Here is a 17381-nt window from a genome sequence, read left to right as displayed (position 1 = left end):
AACTGCATGGTGGCGCTAGAGGAAAAGTCAGGGGATCGCCACAGTCAGTATGACTCAGCGTCTGGGAACTGCTTAATGTCGAGATATTTCACCGGACCAGTGAAGGCTTTAGAGCTGCTGGTGTTGCTAGAGGAAAGGTGAGTGGATCCCAAAATGATCTGATGATCTGATTCATCCTCTGGGGGCCATTCATTTGTAAAATTTCACGACTATCCATCCAACAGGTGTTGAGATATTTCAGCCTGGAACAAGGTAGTGGAGTGACTGTCTGACATTACCATCCCTAGAGCCACGCCTCTAGCATGGCTAAAGAAGATTTAAAAGATACTATAATGACATAAGAAATCACATAGTGGCTTTAAGGTCCTGGACAACCACAGAGAATAAACATGTGTGCTACCATACACATTAAATTAGGGTTTGGTGCTATCAGTAAGTTGTCAATCTACAGGAAATCCTACAGACTATTCCATAGAGAGGAGAGCAAGGCATTGTGGTTAATATGCAGATGCCCTCCCCTTGCAGTCACCAAGAGCAATCATTGACCAGCCTTCAGTCCTGGCCTGCCAATAATGAACACAGACCTACCAGCCATGGCCATGAAGAAAACTCCAATGTAAACCTCCCACTGTGACCACACACTGACACACATATAGTATCAACACACTAAAGCCAGCAATATTCTGCGTGTGTTTGTATCCAAGAGGTCTGTCGTCTATTGCCGTGTGTGCACGTGTGAGCACATACAGTATATCGCTTGTTAATGAGATGCTAATTGTGCATCCACCGCCCTCATTCTCAGCCCATTAAACTTGACCAGTAAAACAGTGGTGAAGTGATGAGCTGCCTGTATGCAAATTACTGTTATTACATGCACTACGACTATAGTTCATTAGGGCATAGTGTGCCGAGTGTCTGTGCTGAGTCCACCCACACAGCCTTTTTCACCATGCTCTGAGACAAAAGGGGCGTTTTGTAACAGGAGCCTTATCTATCACTGTAATTTCCAGTGATTACATAGACTGAGACAGCTGTAGTTGGCTCTTCAATAATGCCCTAATGAATATCATCCTCAATTATTGGAAGTTAAAAATGTGTGTGCTACTACAGTCGAGGCTTGGCGCGAGTCCCGTACCTGTTTGTGCTGAGCCCTCTGCTTAGTCTCAGGACTGTCGCCTTTGGAGGAAGAGGACTGCTGTCGTAATCGAGCACCGCTGCCAGGCCAGTCGGGTGATGATGTCATCATGTTGCCAGAGGAGGGTCGTGGGTAAGGTCCACTGAGCAGATTCGGGGGTGTGCGGCCCCGAGTAATACTCTGAGGCGGAGGCTGGTCTATCCTCCGCTGAGGGCCGGCACTGTTCTGTCTGGGGACGGTGGGCTGGTGCTGTGTTTCTGTGAGGGACAGCTGTCGGCGGTTGAACTCCCCTGAACGCCTGGTGTACTCGTCCCCACTGCTCCCCCCTCCTCCTCCTCCACCACCTCCTCCTCCTCCTCCGTGGTTCAAGAAGGTATGCTTCCCTCCTGCTGGTCCGTCCTCATTGTTGCTATGGGAACTAACAGAACTGTGGCACTCTGAGCCCGAGTCGGTCATTCCGCGAGGGGACACGGGCAGGCAGGCTGCCATCTGGTAGACTGGGTTCTGAAAGGACAGGGGGGCTAGTAGCTGGGCGGGTCGGCCTGGGGTACTTTCTGTGCCCAGGGCGGTGGGGGTCTGACCTGGCCTCCTCAGGGTGGGACCTCCAGGGATGTTGCCTTGTGGGACTCTGCCCGACCAACCTCCGCCAGAGGCTGGGCCTTCACCCAGGGCATCTGCCGAGCTGGGACCTGGGCCACCTTCCAGACTGCGGGGGTCCTGGAGGTCCACCATGGACAGACTCTTGCTGCCATTGGACATGCCCAGGTCAGGTTCATTGGTTTCAGAGTAGCTCGAACTGCGTGCTGGGGAAGGCTGGATCCCTGAGCTCCGTGTCACAAAGAATAGGTCCTTATTTTCTGGGGTAGGGGAGGGTAACCTGGTGAAGTCAACTAATCTGAAAGAGACAAAAGAAAAAAAAAAGTGAATCTTCATTTTAAAACCCCAGCCAATTAAGATAAGTCACAAATTAACTGATAACCTTGAGTGGTGGTCCCAGAAAAAAAATTAATTTCACATTTATTTGACCAAGAAAGCTTTATTGAGATTAAAAAGCTATTTTCTGTCCTAGTTTAGTTTAGTGTCCCAGCCAAGATAGCCAGCAAAAACAATACTGTTATGACATAATGTCATAAATCAGAATTCTCTTAAAGCAAGACTGCGTAACTTTTGATTAACAATAGCCACTGCTAAATGCTAAACTACTGTTAAGCTAATTTAGAGTAGTTTAGCATTTAGCTGAAATGCTATTGTAACAGCAACAGCAGAATAGTCATTAGCAAACCCAACAGTAATGGGCCTTAAACAGGAAAAATTTAAATTTAAAAGTTAATATTTGCCATGTTTAGCTAACCTTTCTAGACCTAGTAGGCTAAAGCTGTTGCCTTTGACTGTTTAGCTAAAGGTCAAACTTATTTTTAGCATTATATAAAATGCTAAGCTATTGTAACAGAAGCATAAGTTAAGAACAGCATAAATATATAAAATAAATATAAACCTAAAACATTAGCCACAATAAGCTACTGGTCATACTAGACCAAGTAAGGCTGTAGCCACAAAATCTGTGCTTTATTGCTTGTGAATTAGATTTTTAATTTTTACTTTCTTCTGTTAAAAAGTACATTGTCTCGAAATGACAAAAACAGTTTTAGATTTGGTAATCTGAAACTACTAAATACTATAATACTGTAATAAATGCATTTTTGAGGATGTGTGGCCTCTGCACTCGTTTGCTTTGTCCCTCTTCTCCGCACCTTCCCTTTCTTCCTTCCTTTCAGGCAGCAGATGGAGGCTTTATTGCCAAAAGACGATTACCTTGACAGACGTGATTTATCTTCCAATAATGTCTATCATTCACATCACGCTCATCTCCTCCTTCTTTCTGTGTCCTTCTCCCTCTCTACCATTACCCTTCCCTCCCAACTTCATTCTACTGTTCTTTCTGCTCAATTTCTTCCCTTCCTCAATCTTGGCACTGTCTCCTTTTTCTTTCTCCTACTTTTCATGTCACTGGTTGGTGGATGAGAAGCAATTAGGTGAGAATTGTGGGCTCATTCAAATGCTGTTTTAGTCCCACAGCTTGCTGACGATGATACACCACACACAGACACACAGACGCCAATATATGAGCAAACAGTTATTGTGATAAAGTAAAGAGGATATGCTCTGACATCAGGTCATATATATATATATATATATATATATGTCCCTATATATATATATATAGGGACATCACCTAATTAGTTATATTGATCCTGGGCTCCGATTAACATAATGATACCAGCTGTCTGACTCTTTCTGTTTCTGCTGTTGTCTCATCTTCCTGTTATATACAGTGTGATCTCATCCGCCTGCTTGTGTTCTGTTGTTGTGTTTACTCGTGTTTATGAGACACATATTTTCATCATCATTTCAATAATGTATCTCTTTCTTCCTGTTGGTCCCTGTGCCTTCATGTTAATCTTTCTAAGTGTCACCTTGGCTTTGTTCTGCCAGGGAGTAAGAGGACAGGAGATAAGCGAGATAAGGTGCTGTCAGTGTGTGTATTCTTCCACAGGAGAGTAAACGAGGTTTCATCTGGCTAAACAAGCAAGGGGGTGACACTCTCGCTGCGTCATGGCCTCACCTGACAAACATTAACACTCAGCAGAACTAGTGGTTTGAGAACACATTCTGGCTGACTTTGAAGAACAACAGGTATATTAGCCTATCTGTAAATCACTTCCAGCCAGACCCTGTAATCAAATTTGTCAAGAGAGGGCAGTGTGTATAGACAGTAAAGGCAAAAGCCTGGGGCACAAAGGCACTGTTGGGTGGCACAAAGGCCTGGGAATAAGTAAATGACACAAATACTGTCAATAAACACAGGTTGCAGATTGCAGAGGTAAAAGCACCCTTTCAACAGGCACTGAGATTTAATGGTAACTTCCGTTCTACAATATTGTATATTGTATGTGTATTGCACTTCAAATAAATATGCAGAGGAGGATGCTACATGTTATATTTATGGTTTGCACAACTATAACTGCCGGCACCGATATTTATGCCAGCAGCTGCAGCGCTATATATATATATATATATATTAGCTGCCTGCTCACTGTCAGTTACTGCTTCTGTGTTGCACAGTTCCACATATGCAAATTAACTTTCTAACAAAGAAAAACAGAAAATAATAAGTTTAATCTTTACGACTGGACCCCCCCACCCCCTCTGGCAATCTTCCAAATCTATATTCAAGATTCAAAAATAACTTACAAAATCATGTGCATAATTGAATAAACTCTGTGCGTGTGTACTAGAGATCTTAAATATTTCTTACCCTGAAAGGTCATTGTCTATGACCATCTTTTGCAGGCCGGTGGAGATGCTGCAACTGGCTTCAGCGGGGGGCGAACCCATATGCTCTGTGGACTGTCCAGTTGTCATCTGGACACTGGATGGGTTAGATAGAGCCGTGTTCACTTCCCGCAAGATCCTAGGCAGAGGACCCAGCTTGGAGGCAGCGCCCTGTGAAGAAAGAAACACAAATAAGTCAAATTAAATATTAATTCAACCACTTTAACTTGGACATTAATTGGATTTAATTTACGTGCTGTTTTGTAGAATTTACTATCTGCATATTTTAAGTTATTTTCCCTATGTCATGCAATCAACTCTCTTATTCAGACAACATGTTAAATAATGAAATAGGGCGGCCAGTCTGATGGACTGGACTATCAACCAGACTCACTGTGATTTCTGAATTATTAAAAGACGAGGTTTCAGAGAGCTCGATTGTCTACCAAAAAAAAAAAAAAAAACCCCAACCAAAAAACATGAATCTGACCTTTATCTAATTATTACCAGCTTCCCATCTGCTACCAGGGCTAATGTAAATGTCCTTGTAAATCCATTAATATGCCTCACTCAGCCTCTGAGGCCTCACAGTGTTCTCCCCTTGTGCACTGTTTATGTAATGCAATAATAAATTATTGATTGATGTACGATAAACATCCTAATGTAGTCTAAGCACGATTCAAACCCTGAAGCTTGTGATGATGCACTAAAGACCTTTGGACCTTCTGTAAACCTCCTATTCTATGTATCTATGTCTCTATAGAACTTTGATAGAAACTAATGCATTACAAGTTAGCACATAATTTTACACTGAATGTGGAATACTGTATCTTGTAAAGAAAGGTGGTGGCTTTGATGTTCGATTCAATCATAGCCTACCATCAGTATCATGAGTTACTATCATTCTTGCTGCAAGTCTCAATATGATGTCAGTATCCTTATTAAACACTAAGTTAGCTTTAAAATATTGGAAAAACTGCATTCGATAACATCCATACCTTTGCCTGAAGAAAGGTTTGCAAACATTGTGCAAAAATAATTCATTAACTTTTAGCTTCATGTCATACAAATGTATGAGAGAGGGCTACAATTTTGTACAAGCTAAGTAAGAAAAAAGTGCTGATGACAGCTAATGCAGCATGCCATCTTTAGTACCTGGTCCATCTGGGACACCACCTCAGAGAGGAGAGAGTGCAGGGTGGAGAGTTCTCTGCCAAGGTCAATGTACCCCTCAAAGCCTGCTGTGTTAGAGATTGTCTCTGGGTTCGAGATTTCGAGCAGGAAGCGCTGCATATTGGTCCACTCGTGCTCCAGGAACTGGTTCATGAAGGACATGTACTCTTCCTTGTTACCAAATCTGGGAAAGGGAAACAGGAATGAAGAGCAATGTACAAATGTAATATTAGAAAATCTGCAATTCACTGCTAAAAAGCTGTGTAAGAGTACAAAAAACAACACACTCACTTGGTGAAGTTTGCCAGGTTCTGGGTGACTTTAGCGATGAGTGTGAGCGTACGTGCTGTGCGGTCATCGGGATACTCCTGCATCAAATTGAAAAGTGAGGGTGACATGATGGCTGGACAGAGAAACCGCAGGAACAAGGACGCGCTGATCAAACGCTCGCTGATGTCTAGTCGACCCCGGTTGCTGCATTCCTGCCGCCATGACGCAAAAACCTCCTTTAGTTCTCGTGGAAAGACGCTGTTGAGAATAAGAGATGATGAATAATAACGTGTTAGCATATTATTTGCATTTGATTTGAACATCTGGCAGGCTGTTGTCAAACAACAAGAATAAAGCTGGTACAGATTTGATTGCAATCACTTTTAATATGTCTTTATTTTATGCACTTGTCACTTTTCATTATTCAGTATTTCTTTGCAACTTCAGCTTACCATTTAAGCATTATTTATGAATCCATATTTATGTTATAAATAAATTAGCCCTGAATTTCATATGTTAATTGAGTGTGTGAGTATGCATGTGATCCGTTGAGGGTTGTTCTTAAAAGTTACCAAAAAACTTTGCTGTAAGTAGGAATGAGTTGCTTGATTGAAAGTTTTTTGGATTTCTGAAGTTGCTTTAAAGGACCAGGGTGTAGGATTTAGTGGCCTCTAGCGTTGAAGTTGTAGATTGCAACTAACTGAATACTGCTTGCATTCGGAGCAGGTAGAAACTACGAAGGCTGCAAAAACTTGAAAGGCTCTATCTAGAACCAGTATTTGGTTTGTCCTTTCTGGGCTACTGCGGCAATTCAACACGGCGGCCTATGTAGAAGAGGACCTGTTCCCTCTGTAGATAAAAACGGATCATTCTCAGGTCACAAAACACAAAGATTATTTTTTCCAAGTGATACACTCATGAAAACATATGTATGAATATTAGATTCCATTTCTGTCAATAGATCCTCCTAAACCCTTTACCTTTAAAAACTCACATACCCAAGTTCTGAACAACAGATGTCTTTTATAAATGACAACTGCTACTAACTGGCATGCAACCTGATTAAAAGCCCCTTTAATAGCATTGCTCTAATTGTGACTACAATCCAACGGACTGAAAGTCAGTTTCCAGGAGACAATACATGAAATAAGAGATTTTGATGTTATATATTCTTCCTTTTCATTTGTATTGTATCACATGGATATTGTTAAAAGATGTGCAATTCGACACTCCTGGTCTTGCTATACAGTTTTATACAGAAAGTGAAAAAAAGGTCAATGCTGTGTCGCAGTATTCACCAGTATGAGTTGATGATTTTGCAGAAAGCCAGCTCGCAGCACATCTTCAGGTTACTCTGGTGTTCTGGCAGGTCACCTGACGAACACTTGGACGGATCCACCTCACAGTTCTCATCTGACTCATACAGAGCCTTGATGAACTCGCCTGAAGAAAACAGGACAATATGTTAGAAATTAAGGAACATATGGGTTTTTGTAGATGAGTTTTATAGTGTCTCTGCGAGGGTAAGGGAACTGTGTTTTGTTGTGGCTGAAGCCAGGACAGAGGAAGAATATGATGCCAAAGCTACAGGGAACAGAGTCCTTGATCATTCTTTAGTTTGACCTATGACAACACACACAAAAACTGACAGACCCTCGCAAAAATGGTGGCAAAAATAACAATGTCCTTTTTTTTACCTCCATTCAGATAAAAGACACACAATTACTGGTACTGTTTCAATGAGTCAACAGCCTGTAAAGGTAGCCCATAGCTGTTTTTGTGTTGCCTGAGTCGCAGTTTCAATGATTTCAACAGTTTAGCCAGACGTTTAACAATAAAAAGTACACCAAAAACCTTGATGCATTATTTACCAGCACTCAATATTTATCTGAAACAATACTGAGAGAACATTTAAGGAAATCCAGCTAGTTGCTAAAAGGAGACACACACAGACAAAACGACATAAACACAAACGTCGAGCATTAATACTAGCCGCATACAGAGAAAGATGTGACGAGTGCCAGGAAGGATGTGTGCTCCGTTTGTAGATTAAACTACCACTGTGTACATTTCTGAATCAGGGAGGGAGAAAAGCACACAGTGCATACAAAGTGCTTATTGTAGGACTGCAGACGCACAAACACACTTGATCTAACCTTGGACTAACATTGTAGAACTGGGAGTAGGGGGTCAAACAATCACCTCATAATAATCTTCTACAAAGCTGATCCTGTAAGTGGTTTAGAATTCCAACAACAGCCGTTAAAGCCAGACAAAAACACATTTCCTGTCACAGTCTGAATTGTGTTGTCCACGGTGAGCCTCCAAAACAGTTGTCTCGCTGTCAAAGTGATTCTTGGGAGGGGAGGACTAATGCATTTAATCTCGAATGCCACTGCTCTTTTCTTAATTGTACTGTAGCCAATATATTTAATTTCATTTGCAGTTATTAAAGAAGGGAGAGCAGAAAGTATGAACAGAAATAAGAGGAAAACTCTGTGTGCAGCAGAAGAAAGACAAAAAGGAATTGTAGGAAAAGAAGAACTTCAAGCTGCTTTTTTTTTTGGCTTTCAAAACTATTTTAGCCTTGTCTCAGATGAACAGTAGCAGATCACAGCCCTCGCCTCTGCTCTCTTCCACATCACTGCTCCACTCACCGAGGGCGTCCTGCAGGTACTTCTGTCCCACCAGTTTGAGGTATTCCTCTATGGCCTTTGTCGCTAGTGTGTTCTCTCTAAAGATGAGGTGCTCATTCTCCCCGCAGCGATCCACCTCGGACATCATTAGGTCTGTGAGGAAGTCCTACAAAAAGAAAGACGAGCTGAGCGTTAACAACAACAAGTCATATAAAAACAATGTAAAAAGAATGTAATTATCCACATTTGCAATTTGGAAAATAAACAGGATAAAAAGATGGAAACATTAACGTAAAATGTATCCCCAGGAGAGAGTTGGTGGGTTTATGAGTGGAAAGCCAGATTGGTCTTCATCAAGGTTTCACTTTTAATCAATAATATTTGAAATAACTAACATCTTCTGTCATTTCAGACACCTGTCCACCAGTGATCCTCTGTGTGCTTCCTGCCTAAGTCACCTGACTGGTCTCCTGCTGCTAATCACTAATCTACCACAGTATTAATACACTCCCCAGCCACTGTTTGCCAGATTGTCTTTAGTTGCTGTAACTCTGCAAGTCTTTCTTCTGTCTGTCAGCCTGCTTTAGTTTTAATTAACCTTTTAGTTTTGTCTGCCAGCTATTTCTAAAGACTGTTAACTTGCCTGAGCCTGACTGTTTAGGTCTGTCTCACAGTGGGTTGTGAGTAGCCAGGGTAGCAATTAAATAACTGCAAATCATTGCTGAGTAACAGTGTGGTTCAAAAGCATGTACATGCGCATAAACATACAGGAGATTCCTTACAAATGAAACATATGATGAACACATGCCAATAAAAGCCTAAATACAAATGAGCCCCAATATAAGATAATCACAGATCTTTTGTTGGGGGCAGCAGAAACAAGCTGTTAACACAACACTGACATATTATCTATCACCTTTTAAGTTGAAATGGCAAACTCTCTAGCAAACAGCTGGTTATTTACACATCCAGTAAATGCGGAGCTACATTATCACTCATTTGGAGTTGCTTTTCTGGCCACCTGATGAGTGTAAATCCAATATTCTCTCCTTCTAGCTGTTTTGCTCTCTCCACCAAATCCTGAGGGAAATATCTGTCTTTTTAGTGACTAAATTATCCAATATGTTTCACCAGCTACCAGCTTACTGTTTGGTGCTGGACAGGGAGTGTACACTGGGTGTTTTAGAGCTTTTTTTGCTGAAATGGCTGCCTGCAGCTGGAAACAACATGGATGAGAGTGAATCAAACAGTAAAACTGGTTTGTGATAAACAAATCTATGAGCTGAAAGATGCTAAAAATCCCTGTTAAGATGAGAAGAACTGATCACTAACTGTCACAAGAGCGACTTCTTTTCACATACATGTCGTAATTAAATCCACTATTAGTATAAAATACTTATTGTAGCAGCTTTAATAGCAAAATCTTTCTTTTCTTTTTACTGTCTTGCAACTCTTGCATTGAATATCTTTGTCCAAGCTGGCAGTGTGGTCCACAGACTCACATGTAGGTAGAAGCACTCATGATCACAGCCAACTATCATTAACCATCTTCATCAGTAGCACCTGTACGCTCTACACTGCAATAGTGAGGCAAGTTTTTTAAATCACATTTTTATGACCAGTGAATGTGAACAAAGCATCACTCTGCCATTACAATAAGTAGAGGGAAACAAAATAGCTCTATTCCTATCATCCTTTGAATTTGACATGTCCCAAAATTGAGACTGAGTAGTCAGCACGCAGAGAGGAACAACATATTTACCACTGAATAGACGAAAAACAGCGTCAGGACTCATATTTTCATATAATGGCAGCAAGGATTTTCTTCACTTTCATTCACATGCTAAAGGAGAGATTTTGGATTTTGACACCAGTTTTGCTGTGCAATGAGTGAATGAAGGCAGACAAATGCTAGTCCCTTATTCTCTATACAAATGGAGACTAGAAAATAATAAAGGACACCAAAAAATGTGGATGTACGCTGTAGCCAGCCAAGTTTTTACCAAAGTTATGATCACTTGGAAACAACACATGTCAAATTCAGAAAGTCTTTCTTTTTTTAATAGGCAATGTGAAGCATTTTGATTTAATGCGCTTATGTATATCTCTTAAATATAATTACTTGTCTTGTTTAAAGGGAAGGACTATATAGTATTCATCAGGTGAAGAAAAACAGTTGGAGACAGGCATTAAAGCTCCCAAAATTCAAAGTCTGAAAGGGAGAAATGGAAATGGAGCCATCTGGGGATGAATCATCACTTGTTTAGATCCCTTCAACAAATTTCTGGGTGTACTCTCATGTAAGTCCCCTGGCAGCTTGTTAAACTAGGGGAACCAGCGTAGCAGCGAGGGAGAAGAGAGGCAAGTGACAGATGTACAGAGAGAAATAGAGAAGGAGAGGAAGAAGAGACAGAGCGGTGGTCTTTAAAGAACAGAGGAGGAGGCGGAAAGAAAGCGGCAGAGCCTCTCAGACGGTTTCTATAGCTGCTGCAGAAGCCTGTTATCCGGCTAATCAAAGATACACCACAGGGAGCCAATCACCCACTGATGTGCAGCAAAAGGAGCCTTTTTGGTTAACGCATTTGCACATTCCATGCATGCACCAGCCCCGTACACATATGTACACACATAAACCTACAGAGAAAAAAATCTAAGCTTAGGTTTAACAAATGCATAATGAAATCAAATAAACAGTTATATTAATCCCAGACTATAGCACTGCAAGTGTGCGGTAGCTGGTTTGCTGTTTATGAGAAAAATAATACAGTGCTTATAAAAAGTAGCAGTAGTTTCCATGCTTTATTGTTATATGATGTTGAACCAAATGGGATTTAAAGTGCGTTTTATGACACTGATGATCAGAAAAATAATGTCTACAAAGTGATGAATGTTTGTATTCAGTAGGACACACCTAAATCATCACTGGTGCAGCCAACTAGTTTTAGAAGCCACATAATTAGTCAAATAGAGGTCACCTATGTGTAGTCATGGGGTGTCGACTGTAATACAAATATAGGTCCACATTTGGTGAATCAGTATTGTGGCAAAACCGACGCAAAGATTGAGGGAGCAACTCCACGAAAAGATAAATGTCAGGGCACAAAAGCACAAGTCAGGGGACGGATGCAAGAACATTTCCAAGTTCCAATTTCCAAGTCACTAAACATCCCTTAGAGTACAGTTAAATCAGTCATTAAGAAATATATTTAAGAAACATTTAAAATTGAGTTACTGTGCAAGAAGGAGACTTATGAGGAAGGCCAACCAGAGACTTTTGACACATCTGAAGGAGTTCCAAGTTTCAGAGAATGAGATTGGAGAGACTGTGCACAAACAACAACACTTGGCTGGGTGCTTCACCAGTCACAGCTCTATGGGGGAGTGGCAAAGAGAAAGCCATCTCATATGACATTTCGGCTACAGTTTGCCAGAAGCCACGTGGAACACTCGAAGTCAGATGGAAAAATATTCTATGGCCGAAAGCCGAAATTGAGCTTTAGAGCCATCAAAAAACGCCATGTTACGCTGCACATCATCATAAACACAGCATCCCCACTGTGAAGCACTGTGGTGGCAGCATCGTGCTGTGAGGATGATTATCTGCACCAGACCTGAGAAGACTTCTGAGGAAATTGAAATTAATGATATGTACAGAAGAATCCTGAAGATAAAGCTAATGTAGTCTGCGAGAAACCTGAGACAAAGAAGAGCATAAAGCCAAAGATGCACTCGTTTAAAAACATGTTGGGCTCAGGGCTTTAATTGCCACCAAAGGGGCATCTACTAAATACCGATTTGAAGGGAATGAATACAAACAAGTATTTTGTATTTCATATTTCTAATTAATTTAAATAAATCTTTAGATAGATGTTTTCACTTTAACATTAAAGGGTCTTTTTTCAGATCAATGTAAAACAGCCTCATTGTAATATACCTGGATTCATTGTTGTAAGAGCAAACATGAACTTTAGTGCACTGTAAACCATCACCGTACACTCTCAGTTGTAAAGGAATATTCCTAACAATGTATGTGTCATCTCCAAATCATACTTTGTCAAGAGCTCACTGGACAGTGAGGAGGTCATGGTTATTATAAATAAGGTATGCAGCAGAGAACAGCACCCACAACACATAATGCCTGAGGAAACCTGACCTTTTGTGGCGTATGGACACCCATCCCATCATTAGACCAGGGGCCTTGTTTTTTTTATTCATTTTTTATTGGAAGAAAATGTCATCCCAATTATGATCTTTCCTCTAACCTCTACCCCTCTGTGGCTCTCTCCCTCCCTCTTCTCCTCCTTCCTCTCTGCTCTGCACTCCTTATGTGGCCACTGAAGCGAGGCCAAATCCAGGCCCGATTAGAGAGGATGGTCAGATGAAATGGAGGAGAGAGACAGAGCGGGAGAAGGAAGCTGAGAGAGAGACATCAAAAGAGAGGCAGAATAATAACTGAATAATTTCTGCTGGTAGCCTAAAAAAAATTGGATCCAACCACCTCTGACAATCTTTTACAGTGACAGTGCAGCAATGTCGACTGTTGAAGCTACCGAGTTATAGGCGAAGAATACAGTCCGTGTGTGTGCGCACAGGTGAATTTCAGTTTGAGTATTTATGCAAGTAGGCTTGGAACTTAATTCATTAATTAAAACAGACACTGATATGAAGAAATTAGAGGGATAACAGTGGATGTGTGAGCCGTACTTCATCTCTGCACAAAGTACAAGTTGTATATATTATGTAGATCAATTTTTGCAATGCATACCTTATGTTCTTAAGATTGATTTCAAGGTGGCAACTGGTTGCTTGGTTCTCATTTCACTCAACAAAAAAAAAGACTGACCAATTTCTTGTTTTTTTCTTGATAGACGTTATGCTATTGCAGCATGGTAATGCAAGCCGCAAGTGGGGCAATTTTGACACAGTTCACTTCACAGACACATCAACAGCCCTAATTTTGAGAGTCGTCAGAAATTCAAACCAGCAAGATATGAATTTGTTTCTCGACAAAGAGTATAGAGGCAAGTATATGTGTGATCTGTTGCAATTCGTTACATGATGAAGAAGCACTACTATCATAAAAGTCTAACTAAAATCATGTCCTAAAAAAGAGACTGGAGCTCCCTTTTTCTCCTCCCGTCATCTCTCAGCCTTTTCTCTGACGCCCTCAATCCTGCAGCCTGCCCCCCACCCCCCACCCCTTCCCTCTGCTTCAGTGCTAATAAGGAGAAGTAGAACGCTCTCTGTATCGCTGCCACATCTCATCAGCCAAACCATGCCTCAAAAAAACCTCAACACACAGTGCACAGAGAAAGGAGGGTGATATGAAGATAGGGTCTGAGTGGAGGGTAGACGGCGCAGCGCGGCTGATCAGATCTAATAAATAGTTGGGGAGAAAGTCCTGTTGAAAAAGATGAGAAGCTCCCTGTAGATGGGGCTACTTGCCAGTAAAAACTCATAAAGTCTTGTCCATTGCACTGCTATACACACAACAATCTAATCACCACTAGGCACGGCCCTCTGTGTGTGCAGTGCTTACATCTCTATCCGACAATATTCCACCATTGCAGTCACAAGTTTTGAAGGTGAAATAGAAATGCACAGGCTCCTACTGAAGAGACAAGTTAATCTGCATGATCATAATCAGTTCTCTTACTTTAAGTTTCTCCCACAATGTATGACAAACCTGAACACAAAACAGGAGAGTAATGTTTTTAATTACCTACTTTCCAATTGGTGTCTTTCAAAGCTAGGACATTGAGTCTAGTAAAGAAGTCTATGCTTTGTACCTGCTCAGATGTTATTTTGTGTTTCTATGGTAATATAAAGCTAAGAAATACAACCTTAAGAGCAGTAAAACGCCTTTAAAGGATAATACTGGAGCAGGGAAAGGAAAGAGGTAAAGTAACAGAACATTTTCTTCTAAATTCAGTCTCTTTAAAACTGCCTGTACCTGGAGAATATGTGGATGACTCAGGTGGGTTCAAATATCACTGACAGATCACTTTACCCAGCTGTGTTCTGTGTAATATGAAAGAGAATCAATGCAGTTGACGATCTTGTGTGATGTAAAACCAAGTATTGAAATATTTTCATACCAGCGCTGACTTTTCTTCCAGGGTGTCCTGCTGTTGAACTAGTATTTTAATGTGAGAAAAATGTTTTTGCATTATATTCCAACCATGTTCAACGGAGCGTGAATAAAGATTTGATTTTGGCATAAATGTTGTGGCATAAATGTTTGTTCATAGATTTTTCATTTTTTTCTTTTATCTGGTGCTATAAAACACAATTATTGGAGAAGTCATGGACTGTGAAACTAATGTGATTCATTGGAAAACAAATAAAATGGAAATTACCTGTTGATGCTTCGTGTGCTGATATTCAGGTCAGTGTGTATATACAAGACTAAAAACACACGATTTTGGTCGTTTGGGCTCAGTAATTGGTGTATTGTAACAGATAGGTAAGAAAAAAAGAAAGTCAGAGGAAAATAGAAACCCAATATCATTAACTATTTGACTGATCGATGAGCCTGGTTTTCCTGCCTGGGGCAAGCGACGAGGAAAGACTCAGGGGGGAGAAAGCAGGAACCACTCCAGCCACTCTATTCTTCGCTCTCCTCGTCTTTCCATCCCTTTCTGCCTCCCCTGGTCTCCCTCCCTGGGGACTGGTGGCTAGTATTACAGCGCTATAGCCTGCAGCTCTTCCTGTGAGGGTCACATTGGGTTGACGGAGAGGACTGGAGGCCGACTGGAAACGCAAGCGGCTCCTCCCCTAGGCGCAAAGGCTTATCATTCAACGCTGAAAAACAGGATGGGCTGCAGCTCCACTGATTTAGCTGCTAGTGCACATGATCATTATGAAGAGGTTTTACTGGAGGGGGTCTTACAGCAAGTGTCATCAGCATCCAAACATCATGTTTGCTGACTTTCTCTTTGTACTCCCTTTGTGTGTGTTTGTCTGTATTTCTATTAAGTGATAAGTGCAACCCACAAAGTGCTGTAATGCATGTTTGATTATTAAATAGAAATTTTTCCTACTTTAACATGACATTTAGTCTAATATTGAGTTTTAAAATATCACTGCAAAACGTTTGTTAAGATATTTCTATGCATTTTATTCTATTACGGTTTTTTTCCGGTGTGAACGTTGTAAAAAACAAAACTATTACAGAGGCTGTGTTTAGGCACAGCGATGCTTTACGCTAAATGCTAATGTCAGTATATTCTCACGTTCACAATGACAATGCTAACATGCTGATGTTTAGCAGGTGTGTTAAAAACCATGTTCACCATCTTAGTTAAGTGTCTTAGCATGCTAACATTTGCTAATTAGCACAAAACACAAACTAAAGTTGAGGCAGATGGGAATGTCAGTTTTGCAGGATTTATTGGCCATTAACCAAAATACCAAAGTTCTAAAGTAGTGGATTTCTATGAGTAGGTGCACATCAGCTCTTAGTGACTGTGGGTGCTGCACATGGCATTGCACATGGCATGTGTTGCAGATTTTATCTCAAAGGTTTTGCTGAGATGGACTCCGGGCAACAGGAAACGTGGACAATCACAAGTGACTAAGTACAGAACAGTCATGGAAAAGCTGGCCAAGATGAACCTAACTTAAGGTGAGACTCAGCATGTTGCCAAGGATATGGAACAATGGAGAGAACACTTTTATCTTGAGTAAGTAGAAATCACCGGCTCTTACTGCAGTTACAAGTATTTTACTCGTGAAGATTGTATTGATTTATTATTCTATGTATTCTATTTCATTGTTTTTTTTTTATGGTTTTAGAACTTTATTCGCATGTCTTGCTGTGCATATTTATGTCAGGCATATACATTAAATACATGTGGATAAAGCTCATGAAAATGAAGCGATAAAAGAGACTGATCATGAGAGGGGGGAGTGGGAGGGAGAAACAGTCTATGTAATCTGAGGGCCAACAGAGACGTCGAGAGGCTTCCAGATCGATGTGATGAGCACCGTTGTAGAGATGGACCTTTCTTCCTGCAGTCTGCTGCTGTGCTCCACAGTCAGAAACTGTGTTGCTGCAAGCTGAAACTAGATATCAATAAATGCTCTTTCTCCCTCGTTCTCTTCTTTTCTCTCCTCTTTGCCGGTGCCTTCACCTTTATCCTCACCTTTCTCTGTTTGGATGTTTTTGCTTCTTCTCCATCACTCTAAGCTGTCAGGAGACAGTCAATAGAAATCATGCTGGAATTATTAAACAGTCTGATAATATGATGCACTGCCTTTGTAGTGCAAATTTTACAGGAGAGGCTATAAGGAGAGCAAGTGCATTGGTGTGTTTGGTATTTATTTATTTCTGATTAGAGTATCTAGAGATCTACACAGTAGACTTAGCCTAGCTAGCATTTTATGTTCTCAATGTGCCCTCTTTTTCTCCCTCAAACACACTTCACTCACATACTGGTTGTCTATCTCCTCCAACATACTTTTTAGTTCATCATAAGAGGGTTCACCTCTTATGATAAGTGATAAGAGTCTGGAAGCATATTGGAGAAGCAGCAACATAAAAACATTTACCGGTTATTGTCAGAATCGAAACCAATACTGGCAACTTCCCTGTTAATGGGGAGGTTATTGACAAGCTGCTAGCATGTTATGATCATTCACTGACCCTCTCAGGGACAAGTGATTAATTCAAAGCCACATTAACAAACCCAGAGGAATACAGAACTACCAGAGCCCTTCATGTCATGTTAGTAAATCATTTGTCACAGCATATTATGTACGTACGACAAACTGTGCCTGTGTGCCACAGCTGTGGTGACGAGCATCACTGCCCACTGATGACAGAGCTGAAT

At 41.0% G+C, this 17381-nt stretch overlaps 1 protein-coding gene across 9 annotated transcripts in view; it reads right to left on the bottom strand.

Annotated features, from left to right (window-relative positions):
* LOC118332462 (disabled homolog 2-interacting protein-like) overlaps positions 1-17381 on the bottom strand; it is a 114623-nt gene that overhangs the window by 7896 nt on the left and 89346 nt on the right. For all 9 annotated transcript variants that reach the window (XM_035667756.1, XM_035667757.1, XM_035667760.1 and 6 more), the window contains 6 exons: positions 8569-8713; positions 7210-7354; positions 5933-6169; positions 5624-5825; positions 4452-4639; positions 1136-2030 (listed from right to left, as the gene is read on the bottom strand). In XM_035667756.1, coding sequence (XP_035523649.1) covers positions 1136-2030; positions 4452-4639; positions 5624-5825; positions 5933-6169; positions 7210-7354; positions 8569-8713 — 1812 coding nt within the window. The remainder of the gene's footprint in view (positions 1-1135; positions 2031-4451; positions 4640-5623; positions 5826-5932; positions 6170-7209; positions 7355-8568; positions 8714-17381) is intronic.

Source organism: Morone saxatilis, unplaced genomic scaffold, assembly GCF_004916995.1.
Source record: "Morone saxatilis isolate NCDOM2014 unplaced genomic scaffold, NCSU_SB_2.0 Contig21, whole genome shotgun sequence".
Lineage (NCBI taxonomy): Eukaryota > Metazoa > Chordata > Actinopteri > Moronidae > Morone > Morone saxatilis.
This window is presented reverse-complemented; position numbering and strand designations above follow the sequence as displayed.